The sequence below is a fragment of the Pyxicephalus adspersus genome, chromosome 2 (genome assembly GCF_032062135.1).
Source record: "Pyxicephalus adspersus chromosome 2, UCB_Pads_2.0, whole genome shotgun sequence".
Lineage (NCBI taxonomy): Eukaryota > Metazoa > Chordata > Amphibia > Anura > Pyxicephalidae > Pyxicephalus > Pyxicephalus adspersus.
The window spans coordinates 6959973-6985591 of record NC_092859.1 but is presented as its reverse complement, the minus strand read 5'-3'; the positions used below and the strand labels follow the sequence as shown (position 1 = coordinate 6985591).

Below are 25619 nucleotides of genomic sequence, written 5' to 3'. Positions count from 1 at the left end.
TGCCCACCTGCCACCTGCTATGTACCACTCTGACCTCTTCACATCTGGCACCTGTATTGTATAAATGTAACCTCTGCCCACCTGCCCCCTGCAAGGTACAACTCTGACCCCTTCACACCTGGCACCTGTAATGTATAAATGTAACCTCTGCCCACCTGTCCCCTGCAAGGTACCACTCAGACCTCTTCACACCTGGCACCTGTAATGTATAAATGTAGCCTATGCCCACCTGACCCCTGCAAGGTTCCACTCCGACCTTTTCACACCTGCTCCCTGCAAGGTACCACTCTGACCTCTTCACACCTGGCACCTGTAATGTATAAATGTAGCCTATGCCTACCTGCCCCCTGCAAGGTTCCACTCCGACCTTTTCACACCTGCTCCCTGCAAGGTACCACTCTGACCCCTTCACACCTGGCACCTGTAATGTATAAATGTAACCTCTGCCCACCTGCCCCCTGCAAGGTACCACTCTGACCTTCTAACACCTGGCACTTGTAATGTATAAATGTAACTTCTGCCCACCTGCCACCTGCTATGTACCACTCTGACCTCCTCACACCTGGCACCTGTATTGTATAAATGTAACCTCTGCCCACCTGCCCCCTGCAAGGTACCACTCAGACCTCTTCACACCTGGCACCTGTAATGTATAAATGTAGCCTATGCTCACCTGCCCCCTGCAAGGTTCCACTCCGACCTTTACACACCTGGCACCTGTGTCATACAAATGTAGCCGCTGCCCACCGGCCCCCTGCAAGGTACCACTCTGACCTCTTCACATCTGGCACCTGTATTGTATAAATGTAACCTCTGCCCACCTGCCCCCTGCAAGGTACAACTCTGACCCCTTCACATAAATGTAACCTCTGCCCACCTGCCCCCTGCAAGGTACAACTCTGACCCCTTCACACCTGGCACCTGTATTGTATAAATGTAACCTCTGCCCACGTGCCCCCTGCAAGTTATCACTCTGACCTCTTCACATCTAGCACCTGTATTGTAAAAATGTAACCTCTGCCCACCTGCCCCCTGCAAGGTACCACTATGACCTCTTCACACCTGGCAGCTGTAATGTATAAATGTAACCTCTGCCCACCTGCAAGGTACCACCCTGACCACCTCACACCTGTCCTGTGCACAGTACCAGCTTAAGCTTCTCCCTTTACTGGCAGATCTCCCTCAGCATCCCCCTCACCTGCAATCAGTGGTCCTCCTCTCTATAATACACTTTAACCACAACATCTGCACAGCATCCTATCCCCCTCCTCCTGGCAGCACCTACTGGGCACCTCACATCTTCATTTCCTTTGCTGCAAAGTGGTAACCTATGCCATGGCCTGCCATGCATGGCTCCTAGCTTGCTGCCCATCTGTAAATAAAATGCATGCAGTGCATGGATCAGGAGGAGGGGCTGCTCTTAGCTGCATCGGTGCAGAGGGGGGATGAGAGAGAAGCAGGGAGGGATGTGTGAAGTCTGTACCCTTCATAACTGCAGAGCTGTCCCAGCACTGCACACAGCCTGCCCTCATTCACATCTGCAAGTCCTGCACCTCCTACACCAGTGCAATCCCTGAAATCCAAACACCTCTGCTTGCAGCTCTCCCTAACCCACGCACCATCCTGCCATTCTCTATATATCCTTCTGGACTCCTCACTTTTTTGTGTCTTACTTATCCCATCCCCCTTCTCCCTAGTCTCTCTCCATCCCCCTTCTGTCTCATTTTCTCTATACCTCTCATTTCTCCAAACACATCCTAATCTTGGTCAATACTCATTAGCCCTGGCCCCAGTCCTATTCCCCCTATCCTTCCTTCCTGGAACACTTTTCTTCCAAACACTGGGACTCCTACACCACCTTCCCCATTTAGGCATCCTACCTTTCCCCCCTTACCTATCTCAATATGCAAGTTTCATTTGCTTGCACCGAACAGACTCTAAGAAGTAGGACCAGTGAAGACCGTCTTTGCCCAAATCGTCCCTCTGGGGGTCAAAATGTTGGAAATGGTGGCCAGACTAAGCAGCGTACTCCCCCATTGGCGACCAAATACCCTAATCAGGCGCTCCCACTTATTACCAACATGCTACGTGAGTCTACGGGCAAAGCTACGGGGATGAAGTACAGGTAAGAGGATACAGAATACTTTAATGTTGGAGACTTCTGGGCTTTGTCCCATTTTATGGGAAAGCGAGGGTTTTTTTCCATTGGCATAGTGCTGTGCTAATACTTATTCTTGTCATATGCGGGGACAGTACAGTAAATGACATTGGACTTGTTCTTTGTATGCTTTCTACTTGTACATAATTGGTTCAGCTGTGCTACAGAGTATACCATACACAATAAGGCTTGGCTATTTACTGTATGTTGTGTATGTTATTACATCCCAGGTAAAATACAAAGCAAAATATATGTATAAAATTATATTATACATAAATTACAAAATTACCACTTTTTGACATTGCTTAACTAATGCAAAAATCTGCTGCTGAGATCGCATTTAGATACTCCTGGGATTTGCTGAAAGGTAAAGGAGATATAAATCCAAAATCGCAATGAGGAAGCCCTGGGATTGTGTGGTGTCTAGATGTATCATAATATAATCTAAGGGAATGCTATGGTATAGGGGATATACACTTAAGAGATTGCTGAAATGTTCCTGAGAAAGTGCTGAGATATAGCTGAGATAGTGATGACGAATACCTGAAAAAGTTCTGAGATTTACCTAAAATTGTGCTGAGATATACCTGAGAAAGTGTTAAGATATACCTAAGATAATGGTGAGCTAGACATGAGAAAGAACCAAGATATACCTAATACTGGGATATATATACTTAGGATAGCACTGAGACATGCATAAGGCATTGGTGCAGGATACTAGTGTGAGTGTTGAGATATACCTGAGATAGTGCTGGGATACACCTGAGATAGTGCTGAGATACACCTGTGATAGTCCTGAGATACACCTGAGATAGTGCTGAGATACACCCGAGATATTGCTGAGATACACCTGAGATAGTGCTGAGATACACCCGAGATATTGCTGAGATACACCTGAGATAGTGCTGAGATACACCTGAGATGTTGCTGAGATTCACCTGAGATAGTGCTGAGATACACCTGAGATAGTGCTGAGATATACTGGAGCAACTGCTGAGATATACCTAGGTAGTAAATTCTTAGATATACCTTAGATAGTGCTGAGATATACCTGAGTTAGTGCTGAGATATACCTGAGTTAGTGCTGAGATATACCTGAGATAGTGCTGAGATATATCTGAGATATTGCTGAGATATACATGAGAATGTGCTGATATATAACTAAAATTGTGCGGAGCTATACCTAGGGTAGCACTGAAATATACCTGAGATAGTGCTGATATATATTTAAAACAGTGCTGAGATATACCTGAGATAGTGCTGAGAGAGTGCTGAGATATAACTACAATAGTGCTGAGATATACCTAAGGTAGCACTGAGATATACATGAGACAGTGGTGAGATTTACCTGAGAAAGTGCTGGGATAAACCAGAGACAGTGCTGAAAAATACCTGAGAGAGTTCTGAGATATACCCGAGACAGTACTGAGACACCTGAGATATACAAAGATAGTGCTAACAAGATCCTGAGATTGCAATGCGATACCTTTGAGATACTGCCAAGATACATTATGGCATTTGTGTGTAAGATACACCTGAGATAGTGTTAAATTTTACCTGGCATTATGCTAAGATATACATGAGATTGTGCCAAGACATAGCCTAGTTAGTGCTGCAATATGCCCGATGTGATACTGATCTAAATCTGATACTTTGTCAAGATACAAAGGGACAAAGAGTGCTATTATATAGCCGATATACCCGAGATAGTGCTAAAAAACCTGAGATATACCTATGATAGAGCTGACATGTACCTGAGATTGTTAAAGGATGGTGCCAGTATATGTAACAATATTGTGATAGATATACAAGAAATTTACATGAGATAGCGCTAAAATATACCAGAGATATTACACCTGTGAGAGTGCTGAGAAATACCCGAGATAGTGCTAAGATTTACCAGAGATTCACCTGATATAGCTGGGAAATTTTTAGGATATACCTGAGACAATGGTGAGGTATACTTGATATAATGATAACATATACCCGATATAGTGCTAAGATTTATCTGAGATTCACCTGTGTTAGTGCTCAGATATACCTGCTGAGATATATACCCGAGATAGTGGTAAGGTATAGCTGATATAATGATAAAATATAACAGAGAGAGTGCTGTGATACCTGAGAAACTGCTAGGATATGGGGGAGTGCTGAGATCTACCTAAAATAATGCTGAGATATACATGAGAGAGTGCTAAGATAAAGCTAGGGGAGTGCTAAGATCTACCTAAAATAATGCTGAGATATACATGAGAGAGTGCTATGATATAGCTAGGAGAGTGCTGAGATCTACCTAAAATAATGCTGAGATATGCATGAGAGAGTGCTATGATATAGCTAGGAGAGTGCTGAGATCTAGCTAAAATAATGCTGAGATATATATGAGAGAGTGCTAAGATAAAGCTAGGAGAGTGTGGAGATCTCCCTAATATATTGCTGAGATATACCTAGGAGTGTTTTTAGATACAGTTGAGATAGTACTGAGTTACGGATGAGATGGTGCTGAGACATATGTAAGAAGCTCTCACATACACATAGGATACTACTAAAATATACATGGACCTAAAGTGGTGGTAAATGCAGTTCTGCTCTGTCTGAGATTTAACCAGACAGTTGTGATCCACCACCAGTCAACTTCCTTATAGCCGTAGATATGTAGAGGTTCCCTGCAACTCATGTACTTGGCAAGTAACTGATGGTTTGGGTAGTCCTCAAGGTCCTCAAGGCTCTGTGTGGTTGGAGGAGAGGTGGTCTAGGTGGGTAGAGTGAATCTGCTGGGCACCATACCATAAACTTATAAGGGGAACAAAGCTCCCATTTACTTATTTTTAAAAAGGATTGGTTCCCCAATGGGTCAAGTTGTAAATCTGAAGCAAAAACTCCAATTGGTGGGCAATTAATTTTCAATTGTTTGGGACCATGAATAATTCTTCATAGATGGTTATCATAGAATGCAAGGTCTAACAAGGTAAAGACTTCAGCTAATTACTGAAGGGTGAAATATATTTCTATGATTAAACTGTGAATTCCTACGGTGGTTGTAGAGAATGGAGGATCATGGATAATAAGACAGTATCAGAACCGATGCCTCTAGGATGAGGTACACAAATCAGATACCTTGCTGTGCTATATAATGCAGTTGAATATTTTATGGGCCAAATTCAATTTAGCAAAAACTCTTAAATGTTTATCATGTTTAAAGAAGAACCAGTCATTATAAATAATGCTGCAATATTAAGACAACCTACAATGAAGCTGCATTTTAATTAGTCAACCAGTAAAATAATAGATCAATGATATCACTGAAACCTCATATTCATAAAAACACAGTCTGTCCAATCACCGGTGACATCACCACACTTCATATTCAGTAGAACCCAGCCCATCCATTCCCTAGAGGGCAGGGACATCGTCAACACTTCGTATTCAGGAGAAGGTAGCCCATCCAATCCATGAAAACCAGTGACATCACCAACATTTCGTATTCAGTTGAACCCAACCCGTCCAATAACTATAGATCAAGGACATCATCACAATTCATATTCTGGAGAACATGGGCCGTCCAATCATTAGAGCCCAATTACATCACCGCACTTCATTTTCAGGAGAACTCAGCCCGTCCAATCATTAGAGCCCAATTACACTTCTTATTCAGGAGAACATGGCCCGTCCAATCATTAGAGCCCAATTACATCACCGCACTTCATTTTCAGGAGAACTCAGCCCGTCCAATCATTAGAGCCCAATTACACTTCATATTCAGGAGAACATGGCCCGTCCAATCATTAGAGCCCAATTACATCACCAGCACTTCATAATTAGTTGAACCCTCCCTTTCCAATCACTGATGACCAATGACATCACTGACACCTAATATGCAGGAGAACATAGCCAATCCAATCACTAGAAACCAATGACATCACCAACACTTCCATCGATGACAACACTTCCATCCAACCATATAAAATCATGTCTACTACCAGAAAACATTCTGCATTGGCTAATATTTTACAGTCCCGGGCAGGAGGTAATCTTTTAAGGCAATATGCCTATTTTTTCCTATTTCTTCATGCTACATCTAATATCCCCTGTAGATATATCTCATCCTGTTTCCAATATCAGTTATAACGTCCCAAAATCACATCACTGATTTTCCAGCTTTATCTTTCCAAGCATCATGGCCATCTTAGAAGTCATATACAGACCATATGTTGCCAACACATCAACACTTTGGCAAAATTCTTAGATGGGTTGCTGATGTTCTTCCTTGTCATATCCAACGTATAAATTCTCACTCTTAAAAAAAATCATCATTTGAAATAATTGTTTTTTGAGTGATTTTTTTTCCTTTACAGTGTGCAACCTATATACTAGTGCAGGATCATTTTCTAGTCGTATTTCTTCATCATGATGACCTCCTTTGATGCTTGGTTCTGATGAACGGACCTTCCATGGTTCTGAAAGGATTATGATGTGGTCGTTGTAACAAATATTCACCAATCAATAGAAAAATCTGGTGTCTGGCAACATATACTTTCTCATAATTTATAGTGATATCAATTGGTTGCTTCAACACCCAACAGAGAAGGTCCATTAATGGTCTGGTGTGTGATGGAGATATCTCAATGACCATTGAAATCACTTTACCTTGGCAACTGGTAGTGGTGGTGATGATGGTGGAGTTGTGTAGACAAGAGTCGATCAATGTCAGTATGCCAATGACAGTAATCATTACCAAGTGGTAGCCAATTGGCTAAACTTGCAGGACCCAAAGCATAATGCAAATTCTGAAAAACAACATGTTGAAACCAATTTTTTTGATAAATGAGGCCAATTTAGTCCATTGTTGCCTTATCTCTGCTTGCACATAACCAAGGGATAAAAAGCTCAAGGAAGTCCTTTGGAAAAGCAATAAGCCATTCCCATGCACAGGCTGCGTACACACTCGAAATTATTAGATTTGTGGAGAACAGTTGTGATTGTCTCTGGCAAAAATTGTGGTCCCTTGACATTCATTGATCCGCCATGGTAGATCAATGAATGACCAATGGGAATGACCACTGTGCATTTCAATAGAAGTGAGCACATTTGTGTAAGATCATTTCCAGCAACAGACATTCAATCTGTGCACAAGGCTTTAGTTCCATCCTTGCCATGATTTCATGAAAATGATTTGAAAAAATCGACAAGTATTTTTACGTTTTATTTTGGTTTGACAAATAGCTAATCCTTGTATTAAAAATGTAATTTTTCTGCGCTCTCCTCGCATTTTGTGTTGATGTTCGCTTTCTCTCGTCTCCCCGGTCTAGACGCTTATCATAAATGTATCATCGGCAAGATAGAACATTCCGATCTGTACACTGCGAGAGAGACCTTGTAGATCTTTGCCAGGTTATGAGGGAAATTCATCAAAAATGAGTTCATCGTTATGACAAGAATATTATCATTGGTTACATTGCTGATACATAAAGAACCTTGCCAGCGCGTAGGTTGGCGTTGGGACTGAGCGGTGAGGTCCGGTGGATAATATGCTACGTAAAGGGTCGTTATGTCACAGAATTGTTACCAGTAAATATAGGATAATCACAAAGTGAAAAATAGAAAATAATAATATTAGTAAGATCTATTTGGCCATGTTTTTGCCTTTTATATTTGCAGACGTATTTTTTTTTACCAGCACATGACTACATTTCTTTTCCTTACACAGCTTTTCTCCAGCCGACTCTGAACATGGGCATGGCTTGGTGTTGTTTAAATATAAAATACATTAAGAGCTTCCAGTAGGTATAAATTCCATCTGGATGACATTACGTTTGCTGAAGGGCCGTCTATGGATGCATGGCATTTCTCTGGGCTGGCTTCCTGATATGGGCAACAATGGCCATGCCTGCTTAATGTATATTGAAATGGCCACTTTTAGCCTCTATTAAGGCAGGGGGACAACATGTGAGTGCAATTGGGAGAAAAAATGTAGTCATTCTTTAACAGAAAGTACACTATATGGACAAATGTTTGATCATCACACCAATATTGGCTTGTTGGACACAACCATGGCCAGTAATATGGAACTGACCCCCTTTTTTGACATTACCAATGTCCAATCTTTTTTGAAAGCCGATACAAAGTATTGCTGAATACTTCAGCTTGTCTTGGGTCATTCTTTAAAATGGAACTAAAGTTCCACTTTTAAAAAAGATCAATCAAGCAAACAGGCAATGCTTCTTCTGCAATAATCCTTTCTACCTGCCTGATCGCACTGTAGTATTGTCAAAAAAGTGTTGTCAGGAAACCTGGGAATTTCAGCTTCCCTTGCACTTGCCAGGATTGAATATACTCCTGAGTGCCTGTGTTGAAGTTACATTAACACCCCGGCCAATCAAGATGCCCAAGATCGCAATGAGGAAGAAAAGAAGGAAGAAGATGGTGGCGCCCTGTGCAGGAATGGCCATAGGTGAGTATAACAGTTCACTTTAAAGTTCCCTATAGCTGACTATACTTATCCCATCTTCTTTACCATGCCAATCAATCTAGCCATCAGGTTTGAAAAGAGAAAACTTTTACGTTGGAGTTTACACAGAGCCGAAAGCTTTTGCCATGCCCCCATATGATGGGGCCTGACTTGCCAACCACCAAGCACTGGGGAGGAAGGGGGGTGAATGATGTATTCCCCATTTTCTGGAAGTTTGTTTTTCTTTTATGCTATTGGTGAAAAAACAAGAAAGATGGGTATAATATATTGGTGGAGCTCAGCCTCAATGGCTTATTAATGAAGAAAGGATGAAGATGACCAGTGATAGGATATGACGATGAAAGTTAATCAAGTTCAAAATATCGCAATACTGTTGCAACCAAATTATATCAAAGAACTCATTCCTGTGAGAAGTTATTCTAAGATATGTTATTGTCTCTTCCTCCAACAGGAATCTGGGGAAATCTGGATTGCGTGTATCTTGTTTTGGACTGGGTGAGTTGGTCTCCATCTCTGTATATATAGGATCTGTATACAAGGGGCCACACAAGGTTTGAGTCCAGAGGCAGCCTGGTAACTCATCCATCAAATTACACACATATACAGATTTATACTAATATTATCATTGCTAAGAATATTCATACTGGAGCTTCTGTATGATTTCATTAAAAATGGCGGGGGAGTCAGTAATATGTGAACTCTTTCTGTGGGACACAGGATTCCTCTTTTAGTTGGGTCACAGAGTTGTTAAATTGATTTGATATAGGGGATCTTAACTGCGACCTCTGAAACCCTCCAGTGAGGAATTGTATATGTAATGTTATGAACATTTGTCCGAGACTGGAACATACTACAAGAGATGGTCAGAGACTAGAAACAACTACAGGAGATGGTCAAAGACTGGGGTCATATTACAAAAGATGGTCAGAGACTGGGGACATATTACAGGAGATGGTCAGAGACTGGGAACAACTATAAGAAATGGTCTGAGACTGGGGACATACTACAAGAGATGTTCAGAGACTGGGGACATATTACAGGAGATGGTCAGTGACTGGGGACATATTACAGGAGATGGTCAGAGACTGGGAACAACTACAAGAAATGGTCAGAGACTGGGGACATACTACAAGAGATGTTCAGAGACTGGGGACATATTTCAGGAGATGCTCAGAGACTGGGGATATATTACAGGAGATGGTCAGAGACTGGGGACATATTACAGGAGATGGTCAGAGACTGGGGACATATTACAGGAGATGGTCAGAGACTGGGAACAACTACAGGATATGGTCAGAGACTGGGGACATGTTACAGGAGATGGTCAGAAACTGGGGTCATATTACAGGAGATGGTCAGAGACTGGGGACATACTACGGGAGATGGTAAGGAACTGGAAACATACTACAGGAGATGGTGAGAGACACAGGGCAACATAGAGGAGATGGTCAGAGACTAAGGATATACTATATGAGAATATTAAGGACTGAGGACATACTACAGAGATGGTCAGAGACTGGTGACATAGTAGAGGACATAGTCAGAGACAGGGGACATACCATAGATGCTTGTCAAACTTAAATACATGCTAAATGAACAAAAAATTAGGTACAAATTGAAGGTAATTGTCTGGGGACTAGGGATTCATTTCAGGGACTTGGGACCAGGGATGTGTTCCTGGAAATGTTTAGAGATTGGGGACTGCGATCTGGGGATATACTGCCCATCGGATTACAGACTGAAGACATTTCGGGTGTGATTATGGACTAGGAACATGCTACAGGTACAGTAGTAGCTGGGGGATATAGTGCTACAGGTGTAGGTATAGACAGAGAACATGTAACAGGTGCGGTTACCGATCAGGTACATTCCGCTATAAACGTGAATATAGAACACACTGCTACAGTTGCAATATAAAACTGGGTACACAATACAGGAGGCTGTGAACATGTACCAAGAGACTGCTAGAGATCTCTGCCAACCCCTTTACAAACCAATGCTTTGATGCCAATTACTGGCTTCTGCATCCCTTGTGCTGCACAATAAATACAAAAAGCTCAAAGACCACAAGTTTGGCACAAGAGATTTTGTAATTTTGTACAAAGAGACTTTACATTCCTCTAACAATAAAGATGACAGCTTTCGTTTTTAGACTTTTGTTATTAACAAATTGTATTCTTCCCTTGCCAGGTGGCTGTTACAGTGAAATAAGTCGGTACTGACGTATAACATTTGCTCTCTTTATAATTCCATATAATAATATCTTTTGTAACTCTAATGCTCGAGGAAAAGTTTCCATCTCCTCGTCTCCCCAGGGCACAATAGATATTTTATTCTGATAAGGATCCTCGCCATCCATCTCCATTATAACATCACCGCTGTGTCCTTATGGCAGCTCGTACTTTTCGCTCCCCTGATGCCCTATTCATGTACAAAATCGATGTGTAACTTCCAAACAAATGCGTAACGGGTTTGTCTGGATCTGATCGGGGCAGGAAAGAACAGGTTCACTTGAAGGTCTGACTCCTGCTATATGGAAAGTTATGCACATTTTTAAACTCCAGCCATAGATATATTTTTTATTATTAAATAATGTATATTTTTTAAATCTTAAAAATAGTTCCATATAACACAATTACAGCTGATTACATGATTACAGCTCTGTAACCAATTAATACACAATTTAATTACTTTTTTTTTAAAAGTGTAAGTTATAGGAGTAAAGAAGAGGTAAGTACGAGCTGCTGGGGGTCTGAGGCTATTAACAGGTTAGGAGTTAGCTTTAGCTACTTAGGTCATTGATGCTCAGGCCCAGTTTAGCAGTGTCAGCATGCGTCCTTTAACTCCTGACTCCTTGGCTAATTTGCATACCTAATTAGTTTTATTTATGTTACAAGGCCATAGGGTTTTTATTGGTTGTATTAATTTAATAAAAAAAACATTTTCTCATTCATTCAAATCATTTTTGTTTATTTCTATTCCTTTCTGTTTTATTGCTGTAATTGTGTATGACAATGATAGTACTAAATAGATGGCACCATAGATACCATTGCAGCCTGAAGGTGGCAGTGTTTACGTTCAGCCTGAAGGCTTTTTTAGTCAATTGGAAACCCCAACACGCATGTGATTAACATATGTAAATATGAAGAAATATTAATATTATTATTAAACAGGATTTATATAGTGCCAACATATTACGCAGCGCTGTACATTAAATAGATGTACATTATCAATGTCTCCCCAAGTAATTCTTTAGTATTAGTAGTAGATATTGTTAAGCTCCAGAAAGTGCCCTCCTTTTTGAGACATTGGTAATTTCCACTACTTGCGATTCAGCATATTGTGAGTTTTTTGATTATGTGTGACTACAAGATGCCAATACAGTGTTTAACCTGAAGAAGCAATAAGTGCGAAATGCGTATATAAACATGTTTTTTATGGATCTTTATGTGTCACACTATCAGAGGACTTTTATGTATTATGAACTGTGTTTAATAGCAGTAGGGTCACACATGTAGTAATTGTTTTATTGTATATGGTGTATCAATAAATGTTGGTCTTTTAAGCAATTGTACCTTAAAAGTTCCATTTAATGATATGTATCTACATGTATCATTGTGGAAATATCATATACATAGGTATTAAAATTGGAAGACCATCATTCTTTAGTGATCCACCATGGCAAATCACTATATGGCCGACCAGGGGCGATCATTGCCATTTCCTATGGGGGAAGATGCAGCAGGGTGCCTCTCACGCATCCTCCACCCTCTCCTTTCCAAAGAACTGAACAGTGCTGTATGTTCAGAGCTTGTCCCTGCTACTGTCAATGGAAATGGGTTTGGAAATCATTTTAAATTACATAAATTTTACATTGGTTTGCAGTTTAAGAAAAGGGTTTCCAATCATCAGTGAGACCAGTCATGATTGAGAGCCACCAGCTGTGCAAAGGATTGGCTTGCGTCTACATATAAGAGGCATGGGCATAAGAAACTTTAATTTCCTGAAGTAAGGGGGTTAACTGTTAAACAGTACAAATATTTTATATTTTGAAGTAGTAAATACAGCAATCAAATCAACATTCACCTCCTAGCTGAAACCTCATTGGCTGATCTGGAATATTAATCTTAACCACTTGTGTGTGCACGTAACCACTACACTTTGGTCTTTGGCTTTGGATCAGATCTCTCTAACCATTTCCCTATCTTCTCTCCTTGCCAGGCACTTGGGTGACGTTTGGATCTCAGATCACGGATGAGGTAAGGAGATGGTTGAGATCCGTAGGGAAAATTGGCTCCTGAAGGTGGACAGTGCAATACAATAGCAACCAGCACGGGACATATGGTGTGATGGAAAAAGACTAAGGAAAGTTCTAATCCAGTTCATTTATCTTTCACCAGATGGCGGAAAATCTCATGACAATTGCCTATGAACATGGGGTCAATCTGTTCGATACTGCGGAGGTGTATGCAGCAGGGAGGTAAGGTCTGAGCCCTGGAGCATCACACCTGGTAGAAAAAGAAGGAAAAATGATCTGTAAGATGATGGAATAGTAAACAGAACAGTTGTTAATCCATTCTTTTTAGGATGTTTTCCATTATTGAGATTTAAAATTAAAGCTATAGAACTCTGTTTCAATTTCACTTTATTATGAAACACTTGTACAGCTGGTGTGAAGATAGCAGTCAAATAGGCACCGAAATGCAACCACACCGCCCAGTCCACTCAGTAATCTAACAAACCTAGTCAGGCACGCCCCCGTTCTTCCTCTACAATACTGTGTCACATGAGGGGTGTGGCCATTACTGAGCTATGCCAGCACAGAGCACTACAGGACTGTGTCACATGAGGGGTGTGGCCATTACTGATCTATGCCAGCACAGAGCACTACAGGACTGTGTCACATGAGGGGTGTGGCCATTACTGAGCTATGCCAGCACAGAGCACTACAGGTCTGTGAGCTTGGGTTTTTTTAAACAAACGAGTGCCCCAGTAGCAATAGGCAGAGGCTGTGCATAGGCAAAGGCAAAATCCTAATTATCATTACTTGCAGACATTGCGTCATGTTTGTCCGCCTTAGGAACATCAAAATAACAAACTTGTGTTGCTGTCTATCCTGTTTAGGTAATGAAATCTCTGCTGTCATCCTGCATTGCTCTAATTAACTGAAGGAGAATTTTTTGTTTAGTCAGAACCCCTCCCTCCCCTGAACTCTATTGAACGCTCACTTACTGAGAGTGATTGACTAATACAGGATTAGTGATCTATTTCTATTCCCGTGGCCTTTAATGTCTCGAATGAGAACAGGTTGGAGGAAAGGGAGATGGAATAGATCATGTTATTTGTCAAGTTGGCGCCCTGGTCTATGAAAGTGAAGCATTGTCAATGAGGCACCTTTTACAGGTTACAATTCTAAAAGGTCACAACTCAAAAACAAAAAGGAAATATATTGCCATAAACCAGTCTTTGATGTGGTGAATGGGAAATCAATGAAAAGACTGGCATAGTAAGGGAGTAGACCCAGTGCGGGGATGGCGAGAGACACCCATAATGGACATAGTGAAGGTGTAGACCCAAGAACTTAGTGCCGAGATGGTGATAAAAAAACAAATTGGGCATAGTGGAGGTTTAAACCCAGGAATGTAGTGCAAGGATGGCATGAGACAACTATAAAGGGCGCAGAGAAGTTTTAGACTCACAAACTTTATAGTAGAAGTCAATCATGGCACAGTGGGGGTGTACCCCCAGGACTCAGTGCTGGGATGGTGAGAGAAACACATAACAAGCACGGTGGGGGTGTAGACCCAGGAATTCAGTGTTGGCATGGTGAGAAACACCCATAATGGGCACAGTGGAGGTACTCAGTATTAGGATGATGAAGGACATCCCTAATGGACACAATACACTCATAAAAGGTACAATAAGTGTACAAACATAAGAACTCACCATACGGATAGTAGGAACCCCTCATAATGGGCACAGCAGGTATACAGACCCAGGAACTCAGCACTGGGATAATGGGAACCTCTAATAATTTACACAGTTGGTGTACAGGCATAATGAACTCAGCACAGAGATGGCTGGGGCTGGGTGGGGAGACTCATTCATTGCAAGTGCACCAAACTATCAAACTGCTACTCATGCCGAATAAAAAAAAGCACCTTCAAATATCTGACAGCTATTTTCCCTAATAGTCTCCTAACACCTGAGCGTGCACCACAGGGTCAAACAAGAGACCCAGGGATATTAAAACCTAAAACTAGAATAGTGGGAGCTCCTAAATAATGGGCACAGCCCATCAGTGTTAGGGATTCTGGAAACCCCTCATAATAGACGCAGTAGGTGTGCAGCCCCAGAAACTCATTTTACTATACCAAAAATGTTCTTATGGGTGGACTGACCCTCTAAAAACATTGTGTTTTGTGTGTTCTCTGTACAGGGCAGAGAAGACTTTGGGAAATATCCTTAAGAAGAAAGAATGGAGGTAGGTACTGCATTCTTCACCATAACCGATGTATTAAAGTTTGTCTATTGTATGAATGAACTAATCTCTGATGTAAGGAGACCCCATCATAAGTCTGATCTGTTCTCTTGATGATCTCTTCTCTTTGTAGGCGTTCCAGTTATGTAGTAACAACCAAAATCTACTGGGGAGGACAGTAAGTGTCTCGGCACTCAAACCTATCTATCTATCTATCTATCTATCTATCTATCTATCTATCTATCTATCTATCTATCTATCTATCATCCTTCCCTCTTGTACGATGTGCCCCTTTACCCCAGCCTATTGAGTTCTGGTATTTCCATTGAAGAATAATGTTGATCCTACAGCATACAAAGACAAAGTAGACAATGGTGGTCAACCAATCTTGTGGTAACAGTTCGGTGAACGCCTTTTTCTGTTCCAACATGACTGTGCTCCTGGGCATGAAGGTTCAGAACAAAGCCTTAAAAATAATACCTTATCAAGTTATTCATCCCACTTCCTATTTCCCAACCTATAGACTGGCACCACAAACGTTGGCACCCAGTTTATGTTTGGGGTTCTCATATTGAAAAAGGTTGACACATCATATTAGGACCTACGTTTGGATGGTCCAATACCAAAACACGGGACCTAGGGACACTGTTTATTCCATTATTGTGTTGCAGTCTAAAATAAGGTTGCACATTTGAATTATTAGAATACCAGTACTTGTACCAGTTCAGGGCAAAAAGGTGGGTTCTGATGGAAGAACAGCCAACCTTGCACCAACACCAGCTGATACCTTCACTATTACAGCCCTCGGAATAATGCTTTTGGAAATGGAGGAACATGTGACCTTCTTTTCTTTTTACAAGCCTTCAACCTTAAGGTCCAACATTGTTCTTTAGGAAGAGAAAAAAGACAATAAATCACCTAAAACATATGGTTTAAATTCCATAGCAGAAATAAGGTGGCACAGGAGGTGGAAAAGGTTAATTTCAGTGGATGGGGTGTTGTTCCTCAAACTTTCCCTGTTATTTTGCCTCTATAGAACAAATGATAGAGTCTCTTCAACTGTTCTGTACACAATTATGAAAAAAAGCAAAATCATCACCAGGTTTTCACTTATTTTTAGAGCGGAGACTGAGAGGGGTCTGTCTCGGAAACACATCATCGAAGGTGAGTAACCTGTATATATAAAGCACATGCCATGCCATAGCCCAACTCCACTAATGAAATATTTTTCTTGGTTATTTCTAGTATACAAAAGAATGGTAAAGGGTTGAAAACCCTATTACATTTTTATTGTGGTCTGTGGGTTCAATAGAATGATTGCTTCTCATGTCCTGTCCTGGTGGCCACATTGACAAGATCTCTACAATGGGTACACAGCAAGGGTATGGGAACCTGAAAAAGGGTCTCAGTCTGGCTTTACTATATTTCACTCACAACCTTTGCCATTGTAATTACAATCCGATGTGTTGGAAGCTTCATTACTAAGGTAGTAATGACTACAATAGGGGGATGGTTGATGGTCTTTCCCCTGTGGGAATCACATCCTGACCTCCTCCACCAACATCTGATATCTTTCTCCAGCTAGAGAGAAGGGAGATTTAATCCCCCACAACTCCGGTATTACTATTGCAGCATCCCAGACAATGAATAGTGTAACATTGAATATGGTATTATATATCCAATCAGTAGAAATGGTGATAGCATTATGTGGTTATTTCTCCATTGTCTCCGTTTCTCCATTCAGGTTCTCATTTCACCTCTGAGTTGTCTCTAATTGCTCCTTATTTGCCCTGCAGGCCTCCGGGGGTCCCTGGAACGGCTGCAGTTGGAATATGTCGATATCGTGTTTGCTAATCGAATGGATGCAAACAGCCCAATGGAAGGTGAATCTATCTCACTGCTGTCACTTTAATTTCTTTACTTTCGCATCATTCCTCACTGACTTCCTACAGGGTGGATTTGTATTACTATAGATTTATAGGAAATAGTAAGGGCTGGATGCCATGATTAGGAGCTCATTTAAAGTATAATAATAGAAATTAATATTACTAAAAAAAAAAAAAAAAAAACAGAGGTGTCCCATGCAGTAATTGCTTTCTAACACTAGATGTCACTAGTCTTTCAAGTTAAACAACAGCCAGCCAACTTCCTCTGAACCCAGGCTGTCATGGACCAAATGCATCAAAAGTCAGCCTGGGGTCAGAGGAAGGTAATTGGGTGACCTGATGTGTTGGAACATACAGGACTATGGTAGTAATGACCACATAGGGGGATGGTTGATGGTCTTTCTCCTGTAGCAATCACATACCAACCTCCTCCACCAATATATTCCACCAGCTAGGGAGAAGGGAGATTTATTAGTGTAATATTGAATGAATAGTAATTAGTAGATGAAAAGTGTAACATTGAATATATAGGATATTATACAATATCTCATAGTTTTCTTTAACGATGAAGGCTGGGAAGGAATGGTAGCGAAGCTGGATCAGCTCCATGTCTTTGTACAGCAGAGCTCAGAGAGGGAGAAGCAGTAAAATGACCCAATCAGTTGTGCTGCTGACTTAACATGGACGATGCTGATAGGAGGAGAGAGTGATAGAGAGATGAGCTCATCAGTCTGCTACTTTTCTTTTTTACTGGGGCAGAACTAGGGGCAGGACAAGACCTGTAAGTGTTTTTGAAATGCAGCAGAGAATGGTCATGTCTCGTGCTGCCCCATAGGACTCTGCTGTGTCACATAGCTGTGCGACTCAAAGGACTGGATATACATAGTGACAATTCCTTTATAAGACAGCCCCTATATATGTCTTGTTTTGTATTTAGCTCTTCGCCTTGAGTTTAGCACCAAATGATATCATTATATCCCTATGGCAGGTTCACATGAAAGTTCTATAAATCTTCTCACCCCTGCACAATCTATTCCCTTGTATGGGATGAGGATTGCACACTTCATAATGTGTCATCCATTAAATCCCAAATCCCCCCTTTGCATCAATAACCCCCTGGTCCCATCCAATCAGCAGGCTCCTGCCTCCCCAGAGACTCCTCATGTCCCCAGCCCCATTATCCTCCTTCATCTGTCTTCTATCATCTCCTTCTCTACCATTGCTTTTTTCCTTCTCCCTTTCCATCCCCCCCCCCAATCCTGGGATTTATGATGACCTCAGCACATTGCAAACACCCCCCCCCCCTTGCAGCTCACACCAAGCGTGCAGGTCCCTCTACAGATGGACAAGGGAACAACGACCTAAAAATAGGCGATTCTATATTTATCTGAATATATCTGCAAAAATATGGGAGCTCTTGCAGGGAGGCTGTGAGGCAGGAAGATGGCATACAATTACATCCTATAACTCAACGTATGCGCTCAGGAAACTGACAGCAATCATAAGAGTCTGCCCTCTGTATTAGATTAACCTACATACTGCGCGTTGCCTAATGAAACCTACAATCGATTATTCTGCCCCCTCTCTGTCTGATAGATCATTGTGTCTTTTCTCTGAATAATAAATAATACAATATAGCAAAATAAACACATCACCAGTCTGGTCAATTTATTAGAAACCCTTACTTTAGTTCTGCAGCGGTTGACTCTAAAGTGCACAGAATATGAACTGTATATATTTTCTTAACAAGCAGCAGAACAAACTCACTGACCCCTCTAGGTACAGGTATTGTTGAGAAATTCATTCTCAAAATGTTTATGATACATATATAAACAATTTGCATAGTGATTTGTTCAGTGTAAGGGTTGTTTAATCATTGTGCCTGAATAAAGATGTGTGAATGCAGTTATGACTTACCTAAAGATGACCAAATGTACTTTAAAGCTGTTAAGTAGACATGGGCCAACATACATATATATATATATATATATATATATATATATATATATATATACTGTAAACAAAAGTGAACATGGCACCACCTAATGGATGTACTGAGAATAACACTCTTGTCATTAGACCAGGGGTAGGCAAACTTCAGCCTTTAGGCCAGATACAGCCTAGCCAGTGGTCTGTTCCAGCCTAACGCCCCCCTGGTCAATCCAGCCTAATCCCGGCCGGCAGGGGTCGGCAACCAGCAGCTCTTGAGCCTCCTTGTTATGCCTCCCTTCCCTATTTACTGTGGCCAGCGTTAACACTTCCGCCGCCGATGTAAGGGGACATTCCCTCTTCTCCGTATGCATTGTGGAGGAGAGAGATTACCTTTCAGGGGCGTTTCTAGTGGGGGGCAAAGCCATCAGCGCGGGACTCGAGAGAGAGTCCGGCCTAGTGTGCCTTCTTGACCTCCTAAAATGGCCTAGTAGCCAAAAAAGTTTGCTGACCACTGCATTAGACCCATGTACACTTTTTTAGACATATTAGCAAAGTATCTATATATTTTCTGCACCTCCTTCATATCTTCTGGAAAAAAAATGAAAATAAGCCATCAATAACCCCTTTAGATGCAGGAAGTATTGGGACATTCATTTTCAAAATCCTGAAATACTTAGCGGAATGTTTATAAACAATTTGCACATTGTGATTTGTTCTTTTGTGCTATTTAAATAGTTCTAAGATTGGTTTATGTAGTTAAAACGTACCTAGAGATGGCAAAATATATATTAATGTATTTAGAGGGTATTAAGTAGACAAAAGGTATTAAGTAGGCAAATGTACAGATACATTGATTTAATAGTAAGTGTCATTCTCAATTTATTCTCTAGGTGGTGCTGTGTGTATTTTTATTCACAATAGTGAACACAGCACCGCCTGGTGGATGAATTAGGAATAACACCCCTCAAAATGTCAGACCCATGTACAGTTTCCTAGACATATTAGCTGTATATTATTACACAAAGCAATGCATCTAAATACTGCTTCAACTTTTTTATATCTCTTGAAGAAGGTTTAAAACGAGCCCTCCAGATATAGGTAGCGTTAAGTAATTCATTCTCACAGATCCTCAAACACTTAGTGGTGTTTATAAACAATTTGCATTGAGATTTGTTAAATGAAAATGCTTGTTTAATCTCTCTGTACTATCTAAGGTGGTTTATTGTAGTTAACACTTTATTAAAGATGGGCCACTGTACTTTATTTTGCTTGAAAACTAATTAGTAGACAGCAGAACAGGGATTTAAGTGGTTGGTATTCTGAATTCATCCAGTAGGCGGTGCTGTGTCCTATTTCATTGACACTTGAATTTATTGTAAACAAAAGTGAACACCACACCACCTAGCGAATGCACTGAGAATTACACCTCTTAAAAATACCAGTAGACCCATGTACACTTTTCTAGACATATTAGCTGTGTATTATAACACAAAGGAATGCATCGATATATATTGCTACATACATATATTAAAGGGGTTGACATTTGCCCAGACCAAGATTCCCTCTCTCTGTATATGGACACAGGAATGCAGAGTGTATACAAAGAAACTATTAATACATTATATATATCACCACTGAATTCTGCAATGGAAGGGGAACAGATATACAATGCAGCAACACTCTCGGTCTCGGTCAAAAGAGTGTAAAAAGGCGGAGCAGGGTAATGTGTAAATATTTAAGTATACATAATACAATGTTCTTCTTATTTTCAGAAATTGTAAGAGCTATGACATTTGTGATCAACCAAGGAATGGCAATGTACTGGGGGACGTCCCGCTGGAGTGCAATGGAGATCATGGTATGTGTTCTTTATAACCAGTAAAGCAGACCTGTTATTAAATGTACAAGTATTCTGATGTCACAATATACTGTATCAATAGTAAGCCATACTTCAGCTCTACCTGATGCTATTGCCTAGGCTGAGATGATGCCATCAATCTGCTGCAGGCAGGAGGAAGCATTTCCTTAGTTTCCTACCCCAATGACCAGTCCCCATTAACCATTCCATCTCCAAACCAAACCTCTCCTACAGTGATCCCATTGCCCATATAACAAGTGCATCTTCCATGCCCAACCTTACCCATTGTCAGGTCCTCCTCTTCCATGCAGCCCCCCGATGTCATCTTCCCTCTCTTCAGGATTCTTGTATTTTATGCAATTTACACAAGTAGACCTGGGAGCGCACCTGAAGTGCATGACAGTTGGTGACTGCATGGAAGAAGAGGAATGGGGGGCGGTAAAATAACTAACTCACCATCATTATATTCTACATGGAGCGGAGGACTGGAGAAGTAGCAGCTACTAGAGGAGCATTCATCATGATCATGAATTAGCCATATCTGAAAGTTTTTGTTTTAAAGGTCACTTTTTCACTTATCCCCCCCCCAGACCCTCTTTCCCCCCACTTAGACCCATAAAGTACCCCAAGCCTAACTATCTTACTCCCAGGTTTATGCTTAATTCATCCAATGTTTATCTACAGCCTAGTAAAAATCAAGTGCCAGGCCACCAGCACAATAGCACCCCCTAGATGCTAATATCTAGATGACCTAGATGCAAACATTTAAAAAAAAATGTGTATAGGAAGTTAGTGTCTGGAAGAGAGCAACCCAGCACTAGATTATTACTGACCAATGGCAGGCCGCCATCATCTCAGGGGTAAAGCAACCACCTGCAGGTGAATGACAATGGAGTGGGGCTGAGGGTTTTTTTGACCATGTCCTTTATAGGCAAATTTACATTTTTACCCATTTTGTTTAAAAAAAATGTTTCTATAGACAGAAAACTCTCATTTCATTCTGTGATTTGCCCTATTATATTTTCCATCCTTAGCAAGCTAATATTAAAAAGCAGCTCAGCTGCATGCTTCTGAGATGAGTGCATTACAGGAAAGACCTCCAAGCTGTCCAAGAAAGACCTAAAGCCAGGGAGCCAACATAGTCAAGCCATTACCATTTCAGAACAAAAGGTCAACAATGCCATGGCAGGTTCATGTTTTAAGGCCTGAGCCAGTCCTTTTTAAAGCATCAATTGAAAACTGATGAAACAGTGACACCTACTGGCCAACCTTGATAACACATGTTACAGTTTAATTATGACAGTGATGCTTTTTGTTACCAAGCTACTAGAACAGTGCTACTTTCTCACATGCTTTACACAGTTTGGTTGTTGTTTTTAACAAATTGACGCACTTTCTCAACTTTTACTGTGAAAAAATAACTGGAAAGAGACTTGCAAAATCAAAAAGCACATCTTTACTTGCAGACGGAGAATTTTCTATTTTTATCAATAGGTGAAAAAGTATTTATTTTATGAAGAACTCCTGCCTTGCCTTTAATCTTCCTCTAGCCTTAAGTTCAGTCTGAGGTTTCAATAAAGAAATCATTCCCTGAGAACAGCTGCTACTGCTGTGCTGTCTGGCCAGCAAACCCATGGTGCTCTGGGAATCCTTTGTTATATATTAAATATTGTATAGATCGTATATTAGTAATATTTTACTATTAAAAGGTGTTTATTTATGACGTCAACACTGCTGGTGTTTTTTACTGTTTCCAGCTGAACACTAGAGGGCAGCAGAACAGCTGTAATGTCAACTTTCTGCCTTTAGGCAAACTTCATATCACATGATTTCTTGAATTGTGTATCATAGATATAGGTGTTACATTTGTAGTCTCAGCTTTGTATAGCACAATAAGGTGGCTACAAACAAAGATGACTCACAAATGTGAGTCATCGTAGCTAATCAATTGGATGTCCACTGGGTCTTTGAAAGAGAGAAAACAGAGCAGCCTTTCTTTAACATGGGGGAACCCCTAATTACTATATCCACAGCTCACAATAAATTAACATGGTGGTCATTAGGAAGAATTTCTTATTGCTGGCCATTGAGAAGAACGTCTCCCTTACAGATAGCCAAAAGATCAATGGAGTCACTAAAACAGACCTATGAAGCACATATTGCTTAAGGAACCCCTAACAATCCTTAGAGGTACCCTGGAGTCCTATGGAACTCTGATTGGGAAACACTGGTACAGACGCTGATCTGGAGATATTATGTTACCTAAGATAAGACCTTATCCTATCACTTGTTCTTCCAGGTGTGGGCTCCATGACATGGTCTCCATTGGCCTGTGGTCTGATCACCGGAAAATATGCAGACAGCATTCCGGAAAAATCCAGAGCTTCATTCAAGGTAACGGTGGAAAGCGGCGAAGGATAACTGCACCATATAGGCATTGTGTGTGGGGAGGGAAAACCTAGATGGTGGCTCAAGGCATTGAATCCAATGAGACCACCAACAAGCTGGTTGTTATGATTTATGGTCATTCATTAATTCCTATTTATCTTAGTTTTTTATATCCATTGCTCAACCCAGAATTTTTTTTAAGCTGGGTGGGAAGAAATTTCAGGCAGAAATTTCATTTCCCTGTATTGTGTCCCAACTCTTCAGTAGCCACCCAAATACAGCCGGGTGGTTACTGAAAAGTGCTGGGTGGTGCACCCGGCTAAAAGGTGACTGGGCAGAACACTGTATATCTCCGCATAGGTGAAGAACCCACACATTGCTATCAAAATCCTATAATAAACCCTCCATAAGCCATTGGTTCCCTAAGTGTAAACCCAATCAAATAATTTCTCCTATTGGTTCCCTTTTATCCAATGTTATTTCATATTCTATATGTTTTTTTGGGTATATTTTATTTAGTGTTGCAATAACATCCACCAGCCCATGGGCTCCTGTTTAGGTTGCCATATGGATGATCGAGCTCTGCACAGGAGCCCCTATTAATTCCAATAATGTGATCATTCTACCCTTTGTATCAGTTTAGATATTGATGTATTTCTCTTTAGGGATACCACTGGCTTAAAGAAAAAGCTGGGAGCGATGAAGGCAGGAAGCAACACTCCAAGGTCAAGGAACTCCATCCCATTGCCGAACGTCTCAACTGCACAGTCACTCAGTTGGCTATCGGTAAGGAGAGATCTGATGGGTTCACCTTCTTGTCCTTGTGCTGTCTCTTATGTTTTATGACCGGAATCTCTGTTTTACCAGCGTGGTGCCTGCGCAGCGAGGGAGTGAGTTCTGTACTGTTGGGTGTCTCCAATTGTGACCAGTTAATGGAGAATCTGAGCTCCATCCAGGTAAAGTGGTTCATCAAGAATCTAAAGATTTCTATATATAAATCCAGTTTAGTTTGATCAACTGCCAATTTGATTGACGTGTTCCATATAAATAATGACCGTTGATTGAAAATCAGTTCCATAAACCGCAATGGATTTACGGTTGATTCTTCAGTATCAATTCTGTAATCAATCAATGAGTAAGGAAGATAAGGATATGAACTCCAAATCTAAACAAAAACCAATAGAGCGTAAACTTTTCAATCTTATATTGAATATTTATCACTTTGGGTTGATTGAATTCAGAAAATGGATTCAGTGAAATGGTTTGGATGGGCTTCCTGACTGATCTGAAGTGATTGGGAAGGGTCACGAGGGTGTACTTTAGGGTATATCATTTCTGAGAGTGCAGCCCACCTGTTAAATAATAATTACCTTAAACTCCATCTCCAATATGGCCAGGGCTTCTATTCATAGTGCACACATGGATTCTGCCATATTCATGGCTCCATTGGTTGCAATGGGGAAGTGGCTTTCCAAAGATTTATGGGCGCACTCATACAAATAAATGGTAATAAAATTTATGGAATGTATGAAGAGGCGCCCCAGCTTGAGTTAAGATCATTGGATTAATGAGGAAAATAGATGCCATCCCAGGTATGCTGCACTCTTTTTTTGGGGTCTCTTTCACCATGGGTTGACTAAGACTCCTTACCAGCCGGAGTTCCCCATTTCAGAGCTCCTGAGTTGATTTATCGGGACACCTTTTATTCTTTGTTTCTATTTTTCTTTTCAGGTGCTGGCTCAGCTGACACCACAGATCATATCTGAGATTGACCAAATTCTTGGCAACAAGCCGAACATAAAGAAGGATTCGCGTGCGTGAGGAGCTCCTGGGCAAACCCTGGAACCGAGGCGTGTTCTCCCAGGCATGGGGACAAAGGACAATTACGCTCACCTCGTGCATGGTTCCCCCACTCTGGCAGTGCTGAGAGAGCGGGAGAACATTTAACCAGCAATAAGGGGAGGAAAATCAGCTGCCTGCTTAGTTCTCTGGGGTCAGTACATGCATTACATCATGTCACCCTGCAAGGGGAAGGGGCAAATGATTGAAGATGTCTCTAGGGATGTAAAGAAAAGGACAAACATGACTGGTCAAGATTTAGCATGAGCAAGACTAAGGAAGAATCCCTATTTATTGTATCTTTATGGCAATCATAGCAACGTTTCAGTTCTGGGCAGATGCAGCCAGGCTGAACTATCTTCTAGCTTAAATATATTGGGGACTCTGGTGGCAGAATCTCTGCACCAGGGTCTCCATCTCCACTCACCTTCCATGGCCTTCACAATGGGGTCTAAATCTTGTCATATACCCCCTTAGTCTATGTAATTCTAAAAAGGAGGACAGACTCATAGCACCCCCTCTGTCTGTGTCACCCTGCAGGAGGAGGACAGACTCATAGCTCCCTTCTGTCTGTGTCACCCTGCAGGAGGAGGACAGACTCATAGCTC

General features: G+C 41.2%; 1 protein-coding gene across 1 annotated transcript; it reads left to right on the top strand.

Moving 5' to 3' along the window:
• Positions 1-1461: 1461 nt before the first annotated feature.
• Positions 1462-25619, top strand: LOC140322767 (voltage-gated potassium channel subunit beta-3-like). The gene is given in 15 exon segments (XM_072399359.1): positions 1462-2125; positions 9079-9122; positions 12849-12886; positions 13028-13107; positions 15067-15111; positions 15242-15286; positions 16229-16272; positions 16905-16991; positions 20699-20788; positions 21333-21369; positions 22720-22770; positions 23052-23178; positions 23838-23958; positions 24040-24128; positions 24904-25619. Coding segments are annotated over 15 exon segments (1209 nt in total). The 5' UTR covers positions 1462-1904; the 3' UTR covers positions 24994-25619.